The sequence below is a fragment of the Gallus gallus genome, chromosome Z, assembly GCF_016699485.2.
Source record: "Gallus gallus isolate bGalGal1 chromosome Z, bGalGal1.mat.broiler.GRCg7b, whole genome shotgun sequence".
In the NCBI taxonomy this organism is placed as follows: Eukaryota; Metazoa; Chordata; class Aves; order Galliformes; family Phasianidae; genus Gallus; species Gallus gallus.
In genome coordinates this window covers 72,207,968-72,226,333 of record NC_052572.1, presented here as the reverse complement: position 1 = coordinate 72,226,333, position 18,366 = coordinate 72,207,968, and the positions used below count along the sequence as shown (strand labels likewise).

Below are 18,366 nucleotides of genomic sequence, written 5' to 3'. Positions count from 1 at the left end.
CAATTTTTTTTCTCCGTAGGGCTAGACATTCTGTTTTTGAGTGATTGGAGTACCCGTAATAGTTAAAAAACAAACAAACAAAAAACCAAAAATCAAAAATTGGGAAAAAAAAAAAAAAAAAGAAAGAAAAAGGAATAGGAAATAGGTTTTTTGTAGTAGCTTCTTCCAAGCATGTAGAGGGATGCTGGCTGTTTATGAAGCATCTCCAACATTATTAAAAGGAGAGAGGGTGGTGACACACTGGAACAGGTTGCCCAAGGAGGTTGTGGATAACCCATCCCTGAAGGCATTCAAGGGCAGGCTGGATGTGGCTCTGGGCAGCCTGGTCTGGTGGTTGGTGAGGGGGGTTGAAACTCGATGATCATCGTGGTCCTTTTCAACCCAGGCCATTCTATGATTCTATGATTCTAATTTCAGAAGCGTCTGTGGAAATCAGTTTTATGGCTCTAGGTAACAGAAGGGAATAATCAAGGAAGTTAAAACATAAAGCACCATTTATGTTTGTGATGCTCACTTTAGCATATCCCAGTAAACAAGTCTGGTCCAACATGCTGATGCTTGCAGTCAGTGATGTTTTCTGATCACCCTGTCAGCTTTTTAATCCTGCAGATTGGCATGTGTCCAGACTTTGTTTTTGACAGCTGAACAAGAAATAAATTGAAGCAGGAGGAAGTGAATGGGTGCCTAAGTGCTGTGGTTCTTCTCAGTGATACCATAACTTTAAATCTTGCCTGGAAAAAGGAGATTCTGAAATGCTTAAGAAAAAGATAAATGTTTAATATCCAGTTAAACAAATGTTGAAAGTTGTGGGAACTTCAAAGGACAGTTCAAATATTATCTCTCTTTTGATCTTAATATTTTAACTTTCTCCATGTATTATATGTATGTAATCAAAAATTGAAAGCTAATTTTACAAGTAGGAAATGGATTTGAGTCCATTTTAGCTCTAACTGAAGGTGAATGAAGACCTCCTTGTTACATCCACGATTCTCACTCCTGCCTTTCTCTACTTGTGTTCTTTAGAGCCAGAACACTGAATTTATTGCCCAAAGCCAGTGGCAGTCTGTAGCATCATTCTTTTTCTATCAAATAAACTGAATACAATTCATCTACCGAGAGGCAGAATGATTTCAGGTTATCAGATGGTTTTATTGGCTTCTTTTTAAGCAAACTATTACTACTGACGTGTTTTTTTTTTTTTGAAGTTGGTCTTGTGTTATTAATTGAGAAGTAGGAAGTCTGAAACAAAACTTGTTTTTCATTTATTTCTGGTAAATTGTGTTAAGATTTCTGTGGTAGTCTGCATAAGCTGTTACTTTGAGTACTGTAATCTTTGAGAATGAAGGTCTTTAACAAAATATCTCTTGGATGCTAGTTATTATGATTAAAGTAAATCCTGGAGAAGTTAGCAGGCCCTTCAGCTCCTAGAAATCAGAGTATTGTTCCAAAAACTAGTTTTTGCAACCCTTCTTTGTTTAATAAGGAGTATATTGGTTTGTATTGCTTAAAATTGGACTTCTGTTGTTTACTGGCAAAATATCTTCTTAGGACAAATTTATCAGGATTGTACCATATAGGATAATACAGAACTCCTCCAGATGGAGCCATTTCTTGAAATTTGAACTAGGAATTGCAAGCTTAAGCATTTTCACTACAGATTCTGAAAGACAAAAGTATTGCCTTTAAAAAAGCAGTCAGACAACTAACGAACAACAACAAAAAGTTCTGTATAGATCAATATTCAGCAGTACATACTGAGTTAATCTATTTTTGCATCATTACCTAAGCCATTATGTTTGTCATCCTTGCTGAAGGAAGAAAGCTTCTAATGCAGTTATGTGCATAATCTGCTGTGCTATTATTTTTGGTACTGTGGGCTGTCCCTTTCCGGCATTCTAGTTCTTCATTACTTCTGCGCATTTGAGGATTGACATTATCTAAGCTTATTTGCTACAGAAATGAAGTAACTTCTGAAAGCTTTTGTAATGGCAAAGCTTTCTACTTTTTGTTAAGAATCCCTTTATTAAAAGTGGCAGGTGGAGCAGACTGTTCTAAGCAATGTGTGCTTTCTTCCCCTTTAGATGATGGAGAGAAACAGCAAAAACATTCCAAGCTTTCCTCAAAAACCTCTCCGAAAGAGAGTTCTCAGGCACCTGCCGTGCCATGGTTAGACCAAGAATGTCCATCTGACAAAGAAAGATTTATTCCTCCCGAGCTTAGTATTTGGGATTATTTCATTGCGAAGGTACTTGTTTGCTATTTTGAAAGTCTTATATTGCTTCCGTAATAGTATTTTCTGCTTAGTCTTTACCCCAGGTACCAATTTAGATGTGTGATAAAAGCCACCTATTGTTACTGCTTGTGACTTTCTCTAATACTACTGTTCTGACATTAGTTTTTTTCTCATACTGTGTTATGAACAAAACTAACATTGGTATAGAGTACAAATGTGTAAGTAAATATGAGTTAGCTGTTCAGAATGGAAATGTGACATTCACAGAACCACAGAATGATTAAGATTGGCAGGGACCTCTGGGTCCATCTGGTCCAACGGAGCAGGGACATGTACAGCACGATGCCCTGGACCACATCCAGACAGCTTTTGAAGATCTTCAAGGTGGGATTCTCCACTGCCTCCATGGGCCACCTGTGCTGGTGTTCCATCATTTGCACAGTGAAAAAGTGCTTCCTGGTATTCAGGGGCAACATCCTGTGTTCCAGTTTATGCCCACTGCCACTTGTCTTGGCATTAGGCACCGCTGAAAAAAGCCTCACCTCCATCCTTTTTGCACCTTCCTGTCAGGTATTGCTAGATATTACATATACAGAGGATCTCCACTCAGTCTTCTCTTCTCCAGGCTGAATAGTCCATGCTCTCTCAGCCTTTCTTCATGGAAGAGATGCTTAAGCCTCTTGATCATCTTTGTGGCTCTTTCTGTTATGTCCATGTCTCTCTTGAGTAGCTTTTTATCATAATTTAAAATGGGTAAAATGAACTTGTTTACTTGATAGAAATCAAGTTACACTGCCTTGTGTCAAGTCTGCTGTCTGAAGTCTTTCTATGTAGAAAACTGCATAATAATATGGAGCAGTATGATGCATTTCTACTAGCTGTATCAGCAAAATAAATATATTAGCTGTACTTCAGCAAGAAGGGCAAAAGAGAAATTGCAAATACCAAATAGCACAGTGAGGCGCTGGTGCTGGGCTTGTCATAAATATTGAAATCTGTAAGCAGAGTATAGGATGTTTTTATTCATTAGTCTTCTAATCCTTTGGGTGATTTAGAGTCAGAGGGAAGGCAGTGGTGGCTTTGGCTTCTCTGACAAGTGAAACCTTTTGAGTACTGCATGTTTTATATTCCTGATGTGAAAGTAGAGAAAAACAAGAATTGGAAAAGTGTTAGAATTTTGAATAATATAAAAATGACAGTAAGCATTGTTATGGAGTAGAAATTCTGCATTACAGTGTAGAATAAGATGGCATACTTGCTATTTTATAAAATATTAAATATTACAGTGATTTATTTTTTAAAACATAATGTAAAACTAAATGTTGGCTAGGAGAGACTTAAGGAACATTGTGTATTTTTAGCCTTTTCTTCCATCACAAAGTAGAGTGGAGTATGACTCAGAAGAGAGTCAGGAAAGTGGTGAAGATGATGATGATATTGATGGAGATGCGTTTGCAGCAAATTCACATAATCAAGAGCATTCGAATGCTAATTCTTACAGGTGAGTAACATTTTTAGAATGCAGGTTGCTCTACAATGGTTAAATAGGCATTTTTGGCCATTTATTGTTAAGATCATACACCTGTTACTTGGTATTTTCTGGAAGTGTGTTATCTAAGCTAATTATTCCACAGTGATTAGTTTGCTCTTTAATACATTGTATGGTGGCCTTTAAATTCAAAATATGCATAATATCCTAAAACACTGTAATTATGCATAGTTTCTTGTAAGGATATAAAGCTTTAAGAAATCCCAACTATTAATGCATTAAAAAAATTCCTATCAGTAAATGACTTGTTAGTGTTTTCTTACTAGTTGGTCACTGATGCGATTGGCGATGGTTCAACTGGTACTTAACAACTTGAAGATTTTCTACCCTTTGGCTGGACATGATCTTTCAGGTAATAAGCAGCGGTTGTCTTTAATATTAGTCACGTGTTGAGTATTAAATATGTTCTATTTTTAGTCTGAAAGTTTTTATTTTTTTCATAGTCTAAGATTAAATTGTTTTGATACTTCTTGTCATGGTGTTATGTGGGGAAAGGGGAGTTCAGCGTTTAGCAGGAATCTGCATACTTGTTCTTGTCTGTGCCCCTTAGTCATGCAGAAGTGCTTACAATATTTTTATCTTGGTGGAAAACTTACTTTTTTTTAATTCAAGTTGTGTAGTTTCTACTCTTCGTTTAATTTATGTTAGCCTTGGAAAAGGCTATCCTTTATCTAGCAGTGTTAGCACAAAGTTAATTTTTTTATACTTGGAAACATCAGGATGAGCTTTGAGTAAAGATTGCTTTTGGACATTCTTGAAATAAGCTTAAGTACTCAGCTATGGGGTTGTCTACATCAAGCTTATTATGGAGCATTAAGGTTTTTATTATTGTTTACTCATCTGTCTAGAGCTTCCAGTTAGCTCACCAGTATGCCATGCAGTTCTGAAAACACTACAGCGCTGGGAACAAGTTCTTCTCCGACGTCTTGAGCTATATGGTGGTCCACCTCAACATTATATTGCAGTTCATGCTTCTGAGGATGCCCTAGCTGCTGGTCCTGCATTGCTTCGCCATAAAACTTTGCTTGAGCCTGCAAACACTCCATTCAGGTGAGTCTTAATTTTTATAAACACTAACTAATGTAATAAACATGAATCAAGTATTGTGTAGTCAGTGCAATAGACCTCAACTTCAGTGGTAGTGTCATGCTAATTTCTGTATCCGCTGTAATCGCTTGTGAAATTATGGGTACAGATGAGAATCTGTGCAAGTCTGGGCCAAAGCAAGAATAGAAAAAACAGGCAGAGTTTCTAATTTTTTTAACTAGTTACTATGTAGAGTAACTGTGATTGACAATAAAATAAAGAACACCAAATGATGAAAAATGAATGACAGATTTTAATTCAATTATTAAATAATAGTCCCACCATTGGAAGGAATAAAATTATCAGTATCTTCTAGATTCGAAGAAATATTTATTATAATTGTATGGTCTATATGCAGCATATTCTGTCAGAAGACCATTCTCAGTTTCTTAAATACTCTCTTTTTATGTAGATCCCTGCTGCCTCATTTTTACTTTGACTTTTATTTTCAGAATCAACAGTCTGGTTGTTTATTGTGGAGCACTTGGTGCTTATCATGCTTCACTTTAGTGACATGAGTTGATGTGCTCCCTGGCATTATTTTATAATCATAATTTAAACTTATTGAAGGCTTCATGGGCTGGGCCTGCCTTAAGCAACTCTATTTGTTTTTACAATTTTTACTTTGTTGTACAGTTTCCAGAGATAAATGTCAGTGTTTGAAGACAGATCAGAGTTGCAATCCTTCTGATATACTTTTTTAACTAAAATATGATGAATCTTTCAGGTGTTACACAGTTATTAATATGTTCCTAGAAGGAAGTGTTGGTCATTCATTGTTCATGTATTAGAAGCACTACCTGTCAATAAGCAGAAAGGATCCATATTATAAAGAATAGAGTGGCCTAATAAGTCATATTATGTTGAGCTTATTTTTGTGTACTCTCATAGGGATTTTTCTCAGTTGTCCCAGGGTAGGAAGTGAAAATACTGTATGTTCTTTTCTTCTTCTTACTCTCTCCTGATGTTTATCAGAAGACCATACAGTGGTGTTTGTGGATAAGTGTTGTGTGGTGGTTTCGAGAGCTGTAGTTTTGCCTTAACGTTTCTTCTGACTATGGTTTGATTAGAATAAAAGTTATCGCAATGTCTCAAGTACAAGCAAGATGCAAATATTTATTTTAACTTTGCTCTGTAGATCTAACAGTCACGTTGCCTTATCTGTGAAAAGGCTCTGGCAGTACTTGGTTAAACAGGAAGAAGTCCAGGAAACGTTTATCAGAAATATTTTTACAAAGAAGCGATGCTTAAATGAGGTTGGTATGTCATTTAGGGTATGTAATATATTTAGGTTAATTTATGAGCTATCAGTGAACTTATCTGGCTGGTCTGTTTGCTTTCTAGAGCATGAATGAATAATAGGCTTGGCTATGACTCTGTATCTGAGCCTATCTAAATCTGCAGTATTTCTTACTAAAAGATCTGCTTTCACTGTTTCATTAAAAACAGTAACAGTTGTTGGTCTTTGATTGTATACTGACTGAAAGCTTCACTACAGTCAATATCTTTGTTCGTATTAGCATAAAAGTTGACTCAAAGAATGACAAACTCTTAAATTTAAAGGATCTAGAATGGTAACCTAACATGAATTTATCCCTACTGTGGTTGTCCTAGATTTACCCACTGGTTTCTGTCATGTTATTATTCACTCTTTAAAAAGTAATGTTATCAAGTAATATTTCTCTCTCTTAATACTTTTTTCCAGTATCTAGCTGAGTTTGAGGTGTCATACTCAGTTAAATGTGTTGAAGCTATGGTTCTGTAATGGAGTTCTGTTGTTTTTTCCCTCTTCAGTTGCTTTTTTTTTTCTTACCAACCACTACTCACAATGTTTCACAAGAATTACTTTGTTTCATTAAAAAAAAAAAAAAAAACACTAAAAAATCTACTATCAAATAACTGAGGAGAAAGAAGCAGATCAGACCAAACCACAGCATGCAGGAGGAGGAAGGCTATTTATGAGCAGTAAAACCATGTGGTAGCAAAGAGTTCTGTATGAATTAATATTTGTCCTGCTGCAGCTGAAATATTATCTTACTTGGGTGCTTGTTTTGAAGCTGTTTGTGTTCTCTACAGATTGCAGAAAAAAGGAACATTGTTCTTTTTTGTCTTGTTTGAAGATGCACTGCTTCTGATAATTTCTTGCATTAATGCAGCTGTCTTGCTATGCTGTATGAGGAAGGTACTTTGGAGTACTTCAGATGTGTTTTATATGTTTCTAATCAAGATCACTGACAGCCTTACACAGCATACGTTTGTTAGTTTTATTTTCTATCTTCCTATCACCAGTAATAAGTGGAGATTACTTTATATTCCAATAAATTAGACTTCTGAGGTGACATTGCTGTTGCAGTATAGGTAGACTGATGTCCTCCATGCTGAGTATAAAGTGGGAGAATATAACCTTGAGAATTACTGCTGCGTAATATTCAATTCATAAGTGACATGCATGCGTATGTGAATGCACTGTTGTGTTTTAATTTTTCTTTGTTAGTTTAAACAATAAAGACTTAAAGATTTCCTTGATACCTAGCATATTGTCTTATCTTTACTCTTTCTTCTTGTTCTTGTTCTTTCATTGGTGAAGTCGTTAGAGGACCATAATGAAACCTTGAAAAATTCTGTGGTGGAGGAGCCCATCATCAATAAGGTACAAAGCCCTAATGCACAAATTGTTATGAAATCTTTCCTTTTTCAAAATAGCGCTGGCACACCTTAAAACAAATTACTGACACAGCAAAAGAACTGAGGAAATCAGTTTTCAAAGAGATTGAATTGTACTGATTATGTTAAGTTTGGTTTCTAATAAGCTTTATCTCTTAGAAAGCAAGATGAAACAACCAAGTAAGAACAGTACATATTATTAAATTACATAGCTATGTCAAATGAAGCACTGAGGTTGTGAATTTTCCGTGTGACTTGAAAAATTCCATAGCAGTGTGGGAAGGAGTACACAGGAGCTTTTTATCTGTGGCTAGAACAGCCACTCTCAGAAGTAACAATGATAAATTGAAAATAAGGCCTTATCTATTAGCATAATTGTAGTTTGATATTGGAAACTTCTGATGAGTCTTAGTTTCAAGATGGCAATAAGTGAGCCCATTTAAGTTTCTTGAAAGGCAGGTACAAGAGACTAAATATAATACTATGACTTCAAATACAATTAGAAATACTGTATTCTTAAGATTTTCTCATATGAAAAACTAGTGAGAAGACAAAAATGAGAACATCCTGTGACGTCCTTGGACTATCTTGTTATGAATGTTTATGTTATAAAACAGTGTTAATAAGCAGATCATTGGAACTGACTGAGAACGATATCTTAATTTTTTGAAGATTTGCTCACTACATAAAACAGATGATGTTTTTGGACCTGTTTATAACTGCAGTTTTGAGCAGGTTTATGTATGTAAGATGACCAGAATGTTGATTTTTATTTTTTGTTAAAAGATACACTACTCTGTGGTATAAAACAGCTACTGCTTTTTTCCCAAACTTTGGTAAAGATTATTTGCAGTTCTTTGGCAGTACTGTCGTACTGTTTCTCAAATGAAATATCCATGGGTAAATCTTTTTAAGACCAGTGAAGCTGTAACCTAGTAGTAAGTAGTTCTGAAATAATTCTGTTTCTTCTTGGAGAAAGTACAAAGTCTTGTATTGCTGATTGAGGCTTGCATTTTTCTGTTACCACCTCTCCATTTGTGATTGGCATTACCTTTTTAACTTTTTACTAGAACAGCCATCAGTTATCACTTGACAACTCCAAGTGTCCAAGCCTCACAGGTTTTTGGCATCCCTGAAAAACTTGAGGATGAACATGGTATTGTTACTTACGTTAAGTCTCTTTAGTGTTGCTTGGGTAATCTCAACCTATGGCAATAGGAAGCTAAATTACTGCACTCTACTATTATTACTATAATAATTACAAGTCACTATCATAGTTTTTTATAATTAAAATTGAGGAAAATATAGGAAAATTCATAAGATATAGTGTTTAGTCTTTGTAATTCCAGTAAAAAGCAATATTGTGTCGTTTTTTTTTTTTGTTTTTTTTTTTTTTTGCATTTAAATATGCTTTACTTTTCAAATACAGATAGAAACAGATTTAGGATACCCAGGAGGCAAGGCTAGAATAATTCACAAAGAGTCTGACATCATTACTGCTTTTGCAGTCAATAAGGTGAGTATAAAGGAGGTAGGATAATCTGTTTATTCTATTTGTGTTGTTGTTCTACTTGTTGAACTTGCAGTAGTGTGAATAGGTGGCATGTTCTTTGCAAGCTATCCTGATACAGCCTGAATTCTTAGTTCTCCCTTCTCTAAAGCAGTTCATAATTATCTTACCATAGTTAAAGGATTATATTGCAAATTATCTTTTTTTTTTTATGAGAAGTGGCCTCTACTTTTTCTTTAAGCTTGTGTGTTTATTGTCTTTGGCAAGAAAAGGAGGAAAAAAGTCCACTTTCTCCTGTTTAACTACTTAAGCCTTATACAGAGGAATGACGGGTTGTAGTATTGTAACATACAGCATGAGACAGTTGAGTCTTCATTTTCCTGTAAGAGATGCAAGGTGAAACTGGAGCTGGTTGAGTGGTATAAAATACAAATTGTGTGTTATGCTGTCCCAGATAACTTTTAAAGAGGAAGGTTCCAAGTTTAGCTAATTTAAACATATAGATTTGTAGGCATAAGTGTTTGCTATTCTATATGGATTAAGTGTGTAGTTTAGCTACAGCTGCACCAAAACCAGCACCTGAGTGGTCCTTTTGTAGCTGTCTTTTGCATGTGATTTTTTTTCAGGCAAATCGGAACTGCATTGCAATAGCATCAAGTCATGACATTCAAGAACTAGATGTTTCTGCAATACTGGCTACACAGATCTACACCTGGGTTGATGATGATGTGGAAATAGAAAATAAAGGGTATACTTCTTATGTTTCCAACATCACATCTTGACTGTGCATAAATCATTAAATCAAAGCACAGTATTTAGTGCTGTTGTTTGGAATCTAACTTATAATGTTATTTCATTTATAGGGCTGATGATTTCTTAGTTATCCATGCTCGTGATGATCTGGTAAATGTTCAGGGAACCACTCCTTATACTCACAGTAATCCTGGCACACCCATTAATATGCCTTGGCTTGGTAGTACGCAAACTGGCAGGGGTGCATCTGTGGTAAGTCACTTGTGAAAGATCAGATGTATACAAATCCATCTTTCCCTCTGCTTTTGTTTGTTCACTGTTGCTGTTCGTATCTTACAATTAGCATGTGAGTAAATGTTGCCTTTTTACTACAATAATTTTAAAATTATTTTTATAATAAGGTAATTAGTAGGCTAAAACACTGCATATAATTTAATATACACGAAATAAGCAGAGGTTTTACTAAGCCATTGTATTTTTCTACTTAAAAATCAAGATTGAATGAAGAAGTGACAACTTAAATTGTTGCTTTTTAAATGCTAAATGCAGGTTCTGTAGAGCATAAATTCAGGAGATGTCAGAAGATAATTCACAGAAATGGGCTTGAAATGCTTGTGTAAAATACGGAAGTAGCTTTTAGTTTAACCAGAACTTAATGTTTCATTCTGAGTTACAGAATATTCCAGATATTATTTTAAAGTAACTACCAACTTCCACTGTGGTCTAAATTGCCATTTTGTTACACTGTAGGCCTTTCGAGAAAGGATACAGAGTGAACTCCTAAAGGGCATTTCATAGGCAGGACAGAGGCTTCCAGTGAAGTGAATTAAACTCTGGAATTGAGCAAATTAAACTTGGGAAAAATGGGGATTTCTGATTGTATAAGAAAAATAAGGAAGGCAGTATTGCAGAAATAGGACCAGCTACAAACATGGTTTGTAATTTCAGCTACACATTGGTAACTTTAAACAATGGGGTTTTTTTAACCCAAAATCTGAAGTCAGCTCTGTCATCTTTTCTTTGAAGAGCTGTTTGGTTTCTCACATAACTTTGCATAGTAGTGTTATTAAATTTGGCCATTTGACTGATTAATGTTCTTACAGGAGGTAATCAATTTCATTATTTGACATTTCTAAAATAAATAAGAGTTGAGGAGCACTGAGTAAAGCACACTTATGTCCACAAGACTAAACTAATCCTTCTCATAATAAAGGTGACACTTGTACAATGGTAGCTTGTAATTTTATACATAGATACTCAATCTGGAATAAACGCTGGCTCTGAGCAAAAAGTTACTATCTCAGATTTAGTTCTGATCAGATGCTAATTCTAGTCTCACTTTTGACATACTTAACTTGGTCCTGTGCACACTTACATTGGTCTTGTGCAGCACAGATGTAATAATAATGCAGGCCTGTTGTTAGTCACTAGGAAGATGCTTACTTGGAGCAACTTAGCTGGGCTGAAGTGGTCATACCAGACACCTTTAACCCTCAGACTGTCTGAACATAGATGTGCAGCTGGCCTGGATAACTGAACGCATTGCATCTCATGACTTGGCTGCACTTCATAGCATTTAACAGCTTAGAGCAGGCTGATAAGAGTCGTAGAATGAAAGAGCCATATGTTATTTTTTTATTCATATAAGCAGTTTGGTTTGAATATTAGGAGGAGTAAATAAGGAATGAGCATTGCAACAATGCTGTTACAGTACCTACACCTCTGCCTTGTATTTGGAAACTGCTTATCCCAGTTACCAGTTCTCCAGCTCTGGTGACATAATCAGGTGTCATCTGCAACTATTCCTGGAAGGTTTGCCACTTTCTCCTCTCAATTCCATATACATGTATATATGCATGTATGTGTGTGTATATACAGTTTATGTGTGTGTTTCTCAACAAACTAATGACATAATTTATTAATGCAAAGCGTTCTTATATAGCTTTCTGTTTTATATGTTGCCAAACTTTCTTTCCTGAAGATACTTGTCTATGCTTCTGTTGAATGCATTTGTTGTTAAACTTTGGACCTAAGTTTTGGTTGGCGTTCTGTTTGACTCTGACAGAGGAGTAGAGAACCAACCAGGGAATGCAGCCACACCTCCCCTGTGGGGAGGGGTTACAAAGGTACTGAATGAAGGACAAAGTAAATGAAGGAAGATATAGGGATTCTTGGGAGAAAATGGTGTTACTTAAATCTGGATGAAAATCAGCTCCACCAAAGAAAACATTCTATTGCTACTATTTGGTACTTTGTTCCTTCACATACTGCTTTTGATCTTTGTTCCCATCTTTTCCATGATTTGCAATTCATTTAGTAGATCCATAGCCTGCTGTTCTTTACTATTACTGTGTTTTCAGTCATGTTATCTGTGGTTCACTTCCATCAACATGAGAAACTGACTTAATCAGTTGACTTCATTTTATTAGCTCTGAGATTTTTTTTAGTTGTTACTCTTCGCTGTTTCCACTTACTCAGTTACTACAAGGTAAGTGATGGGGCTCACTGCTAGATTCTTCAGCAGTGTGTTTGCACTTTGCTTTCAGTAGATGTTTCAAAAAGAACGCTGAAGTAAATAGTGCAAACCGTCAGCTCTGTTAAAACTTGGCATCTTGTTCAACAGCTTGTCTTTCAAGCTGCTGTGACTGACACCAATATTTGTCACAACCAAGGGTCAAATATATATTTTAATTATTCAGTCACAAAGCACCCAATGCCAGCCATCAGCTGCTGTTAAAGGGGAAACAGAACTAGCAGTATTAAGCGTTAGTTACACTGATAGTTAAAGGATATGCATTTGTCTTCTAAATTGGAGGTGCTGTACCAGAGATTTATGTTAGCATTGTCTTTGAAAGACAAGTCTCTGCAAGCTTGCTTTTTTTTAGAAAAAAAGTACAGAAAAAATACAGATTAGGTGATAGTAATATGTGTTTGTTGAAATAAGCAAGAAGCTTTCCGTTGACTTCTGGGTTAAAGTTATTATCTGTAAAACAGTTCAGCCCTTTTATTTTGGTGAAGAAATAGAATAAGTCTGAGTAACTTTAAAATCATTTTTTCACTTACATAAAGAAATAAACAGTGAATTTGGAGAGCAAAGTATTTGGCTGGTGTACACACTGTTGTTTGAAGAATACTGTCTTCTAACATCTTGTCTTAGAACCTAAAAGGTTGCTTTAGTCACCATTATTTTATCAGACCTTTCAAGTTTTTTTTTCTTTTTTTCATTTGTGATTTTAAGTAATTATAGGAAAAAAAAGAAAAAAACCTCATATTTGAAAAGCTTGTCTTTATGTATTGTTTCACCTCCTGGAAGGTGTTTTGAAATAAATGTGGGTGACTGAGAGGCATAAGGCTTTCCCTTAAACAAACACTGAAGCTTGGAAAACTGAATGATCTGAATCTGCTTCCAAAATACAGTGAAAGGATTAGAAGGATTGCAGTTATCCTGATCATTGAAACAACCAAAGAAAACAAACAACAGAACAAACCAACAAACAACAACAAAATTGTCCAGAAAAAAAAAAAGGAAATAAATAAAGGCAGGAAATAAAAAATGAAAGTTTAATTTTATAGAGAGAAAAGAAGGGAAGAGGCATGCATGGAAAATCCAGATGCATTTCTCTGATGGAAAAATCCCCACGTTGTATTTGCAGGTTGGGTTTTGTGGATTGGACTTCTCACTTAATTTGGTGGCTTTTTAATCTTCATTGTCTAATGTCTCCAGTCCTCTTTGTGTATTGAACTCTGAGAGTGAGGGGTTAAACCAATATGGAAAAACAGAATTCCTGGTAGTGTATCTTAGTCAAAGAAAAGTCGTGGAATTCATGAACGAAAGTGTTGAATTTAGGAAGTGAAATGAATTCAGGAGAAAAAGTTTTGGTACTGAGGAACAAAAGGAAAATCTATTGGAAGTATACTTGCAAAATTATTAAAAGCTTTTAAATAATATTTGATTTAACAGTTAGTAGGTATTTTGCTTATTCTAGAAGGCCTCAAATAGTAATAAATAAATAAGTTACTTTTCAGTCAATGACAGTACATTAACTAGACTTGAACTAATATCTTCCCTCCTATTTCTTACTTCTGTTAAAGTTTGTTTACCTCTTTCTTTACATGCTTCTACCTCTCTCTTGCTTATCTTACAATATTCAGGAATATTCCAATAAATTTAATGGAATCAGAAAGGAATTGGCAAGAAAAGAGGTAAGACTGCAGCCTAAGGAGTGTTTATACTTGGATCCATAAGTCTCTGAAGCAAAAATTAATATTTACCACAATATATAAAGCTGCAACAGTATTAACATCTATGCTAGTCTTGGAAGAAACTGTCTTCTAAATTTCTAAAAGCAGTACTTGCTTTCAGTAGGAGTTCTGACAGGAAACAAATTATCTGACATTATTAATTGTTCATACTCAATAAGCTTTTGTTAGGTGGTACTGTGTAATTGTTTTCTATTATTTTGTTTATTGAACAGATGCTCAAGAAGGCTATTAATAATGTCAGAAGAATGGCTTCTCATCCAACATTACCATATTGTAAGTTCAGCATTGCGTTTCTTTAACTGAAGATAGTATATTGTGGAATAGCCTTTGCAAAAAGAGATCTTTTTTTAAACCAAATGAATATTGTTTTCCTTTATTTTGACTTGCATGAAAGATAGAAGTATAAAGCTGTATCGGTATCTCTAAATAATTTCATATTTCAGTGCCATCTCAATACAATTCTTAAGTAGTAAGTATGTACAGCTCAATAAGGTGTGAATAGCATGGGTTTAAGCTTCATTGGTAACCTAATAATCCTACAGTATGCTATGTACTGTGGCAGATGCCGTGGCTTTAGTGATTTTCAGGATTGTGTGAGCTGGTCTGAGCCTTGTTAAATTTTTAGAAGAAATCTCCCTGCTGATGTTGTGAAAGGTCAATTAACTGTTTTCTATTGCAGATCTGACGGGTGCTCAAGATGGCAGTGTAAGAATGTTTGAATGGGGTCATGCACAGCAAATCACCTGTTTTCGGTCTGGTGGCAACTCAAGAGTAACTCGAATGAGGTTCAATTACCAAGGAAATAAGGTGACTGACAGAATGCTTTGTATTTACCTTATTCTCACAAACAGAAAGTTGCAAATTAACTGAAACATCTTTTTCTCCAAATTCAGGAGTTTCTTTCCTGGATTGTGGGAGATTTTTTCTGTGTAACAAATACACGTGTATTTACAATTTATATCTCATTTCAGTTTGGAGTTGTTGATGCTGATGGATATATAAGTTTATATCAAACAAATTGGAAATGTTGCCCACTTACAGGGACCTTACCAAAACCATATTTGGTAAGTGGAAAACTGAACTTGCTTCCATAAAAGTCTGTTGTGTATTTTTATTTTCTTACCTCTTTAGACATGTTAGAATTGGGCAGAGATTGTTCTGATAACCAGTATTAATCAGTTTTTAATAATACATCGTTGCCATTCTGTAATCTATTTGACAGACAAGTTCTGAAATTCCCGTCATACCGCTGAAGCTGGAGATTAGAAAACGCAGTGTCATAGCTGAAATAACCTTAATGTTCTGTAAGAATTATCAATAATTGTCAGCTGTGAATTAAGCATCAGTAAATCAGGACTGAAAACATACTGTCCTGAATAGTCAACAGTTTCAGAAGGCAAACACGTAGTCTCATATACTGTGTTCTTTAAATTCTATTAAAAGCAACCCGCCTTCCTGTTCAAGTCTAAGCTTTTGTATCGACAGAGAATCTGTTTCTTTGCAATTAATGATATATAAACTGCCATTTTTCAGACCTGGCAGTGTCATAACAAAACAGCCAATGACTTTGTTTTCATCAGTTCATCATCTTTGATAGCCACAGCTGGATTGTCTTCTGACAACAGGTAAGAACTTATTAATTGTTGCTTTAATAATATATAAAAACAATACAGTGCCCCTCCTCACGTCCAGTTTCAGCTTTCTGTTGATTCTCCTTAGGCAGTTTAAGAGCAATGTGCATACTACTGCCATCTTTCTTATTTTGAGGGAGAGCAATGTTTGCACCTACGTTTCCACGCTGAAGGTGATTTTATGAGGAAGCTGGTCATGTTCTCTATGAGTCTGTCTTAAAAGTATTTACTGATAGATTTAGGTAGGCTTGCATAGCTCTTCAGGGAACACTTAAAATAAGTTTGGATTAAGAAATAATAACATCCAGATGAATTCAGCTACAAAAGCTTGTAATCTCAATATGAATCTTTAAACAGAGTAACCAGTGGTAGAAAGGTAGGTGCATGTGTAACTATGAAAGTTATTTTGGGATCTGCCCAAAAATACTAATTTTATAAGCTTGTTTACAGTGCTTTATCCATGAAAAAATTTCCCTAGGGTTCATATGACTTCATTCAAGTATTCAAAATACTTGGAAACACTACTCACTTAATTAAAACTTCTTTTTTTCCATACAGAAATATTTGTCTTTGGGATACTTTGGTTTCCCCTGCAAATAGTTTGGTGCATGGTAAGTAAAATACAGCAAGGAAAATATTGGATCAGTGTAAAAAATTAAAATAGGGGATCTGTACTCATGGCAAAATAATTGGAGTCTAAGTTATTGGAAGTAATTTTAATACAAACAGTAAAACAACTTTCATCATCCTGCATCAGCTGTAATCTAAGAGATTGTTGAGAAATGATACAAGGCTCTATATAAATGGCTTCTTGCCATTTCTTATATCTCTGTACTGCAAGCACAATCCTTGAAAACCAGAAATCTATAGCTTCAGTCTTTTTTACAGATGGAGTAAGTCCTGTTTGTTGTGATTAGCATATTCAGAAGACAGTAGCTATAAGACTGTAAAAACTGTAGTTTTTAACAGACTTACTAAGTCTGCATGGATGTGCATCCATGCTCTAACTCCAGCTTCCTGTGGTTGTCTTTATTTAAGTCAGAGAAGCTCGACTCAACACTAATGGTACCATAAAGATAGCATTAGACATTTCCAGATCTACCTGGAGAATATAAACACTTTTTAAGAGCTGTTATGTATTTCATTGCCTCTATGAAATTTCTGCCCAGAAAAGACACAGTTATGAAGTTTTCTGGACTTCTAGTTCTCTGAAGTTAAGTGCATGAATAAATGCACCAAATTACCTACGAAATCAACATTGATTTTTTTTTTCTCCTAAGGAATAGGTTTGACAAACAATATACAAACAAGATTCCATAATCCTATAGTTATTTTCAGAGTCTAATTTTTAGGGGTGCTCTTAGTGCTATGTTTCTTTTAAACAGACAGCGCATTTTTGCTTTCAAAGATTGTCCAGCTGTATGTCATTTTTATGTGTTATGCCAGATACACTGTGCAATATTTTAAATGCTTTCTGCACACATAAACAAGAACTGCTTCTGTTCTATGCTTCTTCAGATGTAATAAATATTTAGGTGGCTTGCACTGATTTTATTACTACTACTATGTTGTAGTGAAAAAAAACTGAGTTTGAATATATGAAATGCAGGTTTAGGTTTAGAGAGTGATGTGAACTCCTTGTAAGTTTGAATGCTTAGGCATATTCATGTGATGCATGAAATTTCTAAACATAGCTTAAGAGAAACCTCTGAAATCTTAAGTACAAAAATTATATGTCACATATTAGGATTTATCGCATCTAGTCTCAGACATGCTGAATTTTGTTCTGACAGCTGTGATCTTTTACTAATTCTACTCATTTGGAGGAGTAAACATACCCAAATAAATTTGTAAACTGGGAAATTGAAAATAGTAAGTGGAAAATGCTGCCAAAAGATATCTGGTAATCTGGTAGCAGGAAACTTGCCTTGAAATAATAATTATTAAAGAGTTTGAAAAGGAGCTGTTTCTGCTCAAGGCTTAATAGTTTATAGGGATAAGGAAGATATTTTTTTCCGTACATACAGTAACGTCTTCGTTTGTGAGTACTGCAACTTCAGGATGTCTGATACGAGTCTTGGTTTGCATATATGTGGTACTGAATAAAGTTAACAGGTTGTGGTCAGTTGCATTACAGCTTCAAAGCCATCCATTGTTTTTACCATCTTGAATTTGAGAAACTGATGGCAAACTAATGTTAGTACAATGTGTTTACTTAAATTACTTTGCTTTGGCTTTCAGCTTTTGTCTGTCATGATAGTGGAGCAACTGTTCTAGCATATGCTCCAAAACATCAGCTGTTAATCTCTGGAGGGAGGAAAGGCTTTACGTGTATAATCGACCTTCGCCAAAAGCAGCAGCAGCAGTTACTCCAAAGTCATGATTCTCAAGTCAAAGCAATTGCTGTTGATCCTACAGAAGAGTATTTTGTCACGGGATCTGCTGAAGGCAACATAAAGGTATTAATGGGGGAGAGGAAGCAAAGAGGTGAAGATCATGATATTGTGTAAACTTAAAGATAATAACACACGTAAAACCCTACTGCATGTAAATGTGGAATGATCGGATGTCACATTCAGTTCTCAACCCTGACTTTCACATATACTACTTCTGTTATGAAATATTGTTCTCACCTCACAGTCCACTTTAGTTAATATTACCTTATTATAGAAAATGA

At 35.1% G+C, this 18,366-nt stretch overlaps 1 protein-coding gene across 6 annotated transcripts in view; it reads left to right on the top strand.

Annotated features, from left to right (window-relative positions):
- The window catches only part of DMXL1 (Dmx like 1), a 75,881-nt gene that overhangs the window by 53,693 nt on the left and 3,822 nt on the right, over positions 1 to 18,366 (top strand). For 3 of the 6 annotated variants that reach the window (XM_015280679.4, XM_015280681.4, XM_015280678.4), the window contains 16 exons: positions 2,082 to 2,245; positions 3,595 to 3,734; positions 4,049 to 4,134; positions 4,631 to 4,832; positions 6,007 to 6,124; positions 7,456 to 7,518; positions 8,962 to 9,048; positions 9,669 to 9,790; positions 9,906 to 10,047; positions 13,948 to 13,998; positions 14,271 to 14,331; positions 14,738 to 14,865; positions 15,030 to 15,122; positions 15,592 to 15,683; positions 16,248 to 16,300; positions 17,931 to 18,148. In XM_015280679.4, coding sequence (XP_015136165.2) covers positions 2,082 to 2,245; positions 3,595 to 3,734; positions 4,049 to 4,134; positions 4,631 to 4,832; positions 6,007 to 6,124; positions 7,456 to 7,518; positions 8,962 to 9,048; positions 9,669 to 9,790; positions 9,906 to 10,047; positions 13,948 to 13,998; positions 14,271 to 14,331; positions 14,738 to 14,865; positions 15,030 to 15,122; positions 15,592 to 15,683; positions 16,248 to 16,300; positions 17,931 to 18,148 — 1,820 coding nt within the window. Of the gene's footprint in view, positions 1 to 2,081; positions 2,246 to 3,594; positions 3,735 to 4,034; positions 4,135 to 4,630; positions 4,833 to 6,006; positions 6,125 to 7,455; positions 7,519 to 8,961; positions 9,049 to 9,668; positions 9,791 to 9,905; positions 10,048 to 13,947; positions 13,999 to 14,270; positions 14,332 to 14,737; positions 14,866 to 15,029; positions 15,123 to 15,591; positions 15,684 to 16,247; positions 16,301 to 17,930; positions 18,149 to 18,366 lie in introns of those variants that run through there. The other 3 variants (XM_015280682.4, XM_015280680.4, XR_005843172.2) reach the window with 2 other exon arrangements.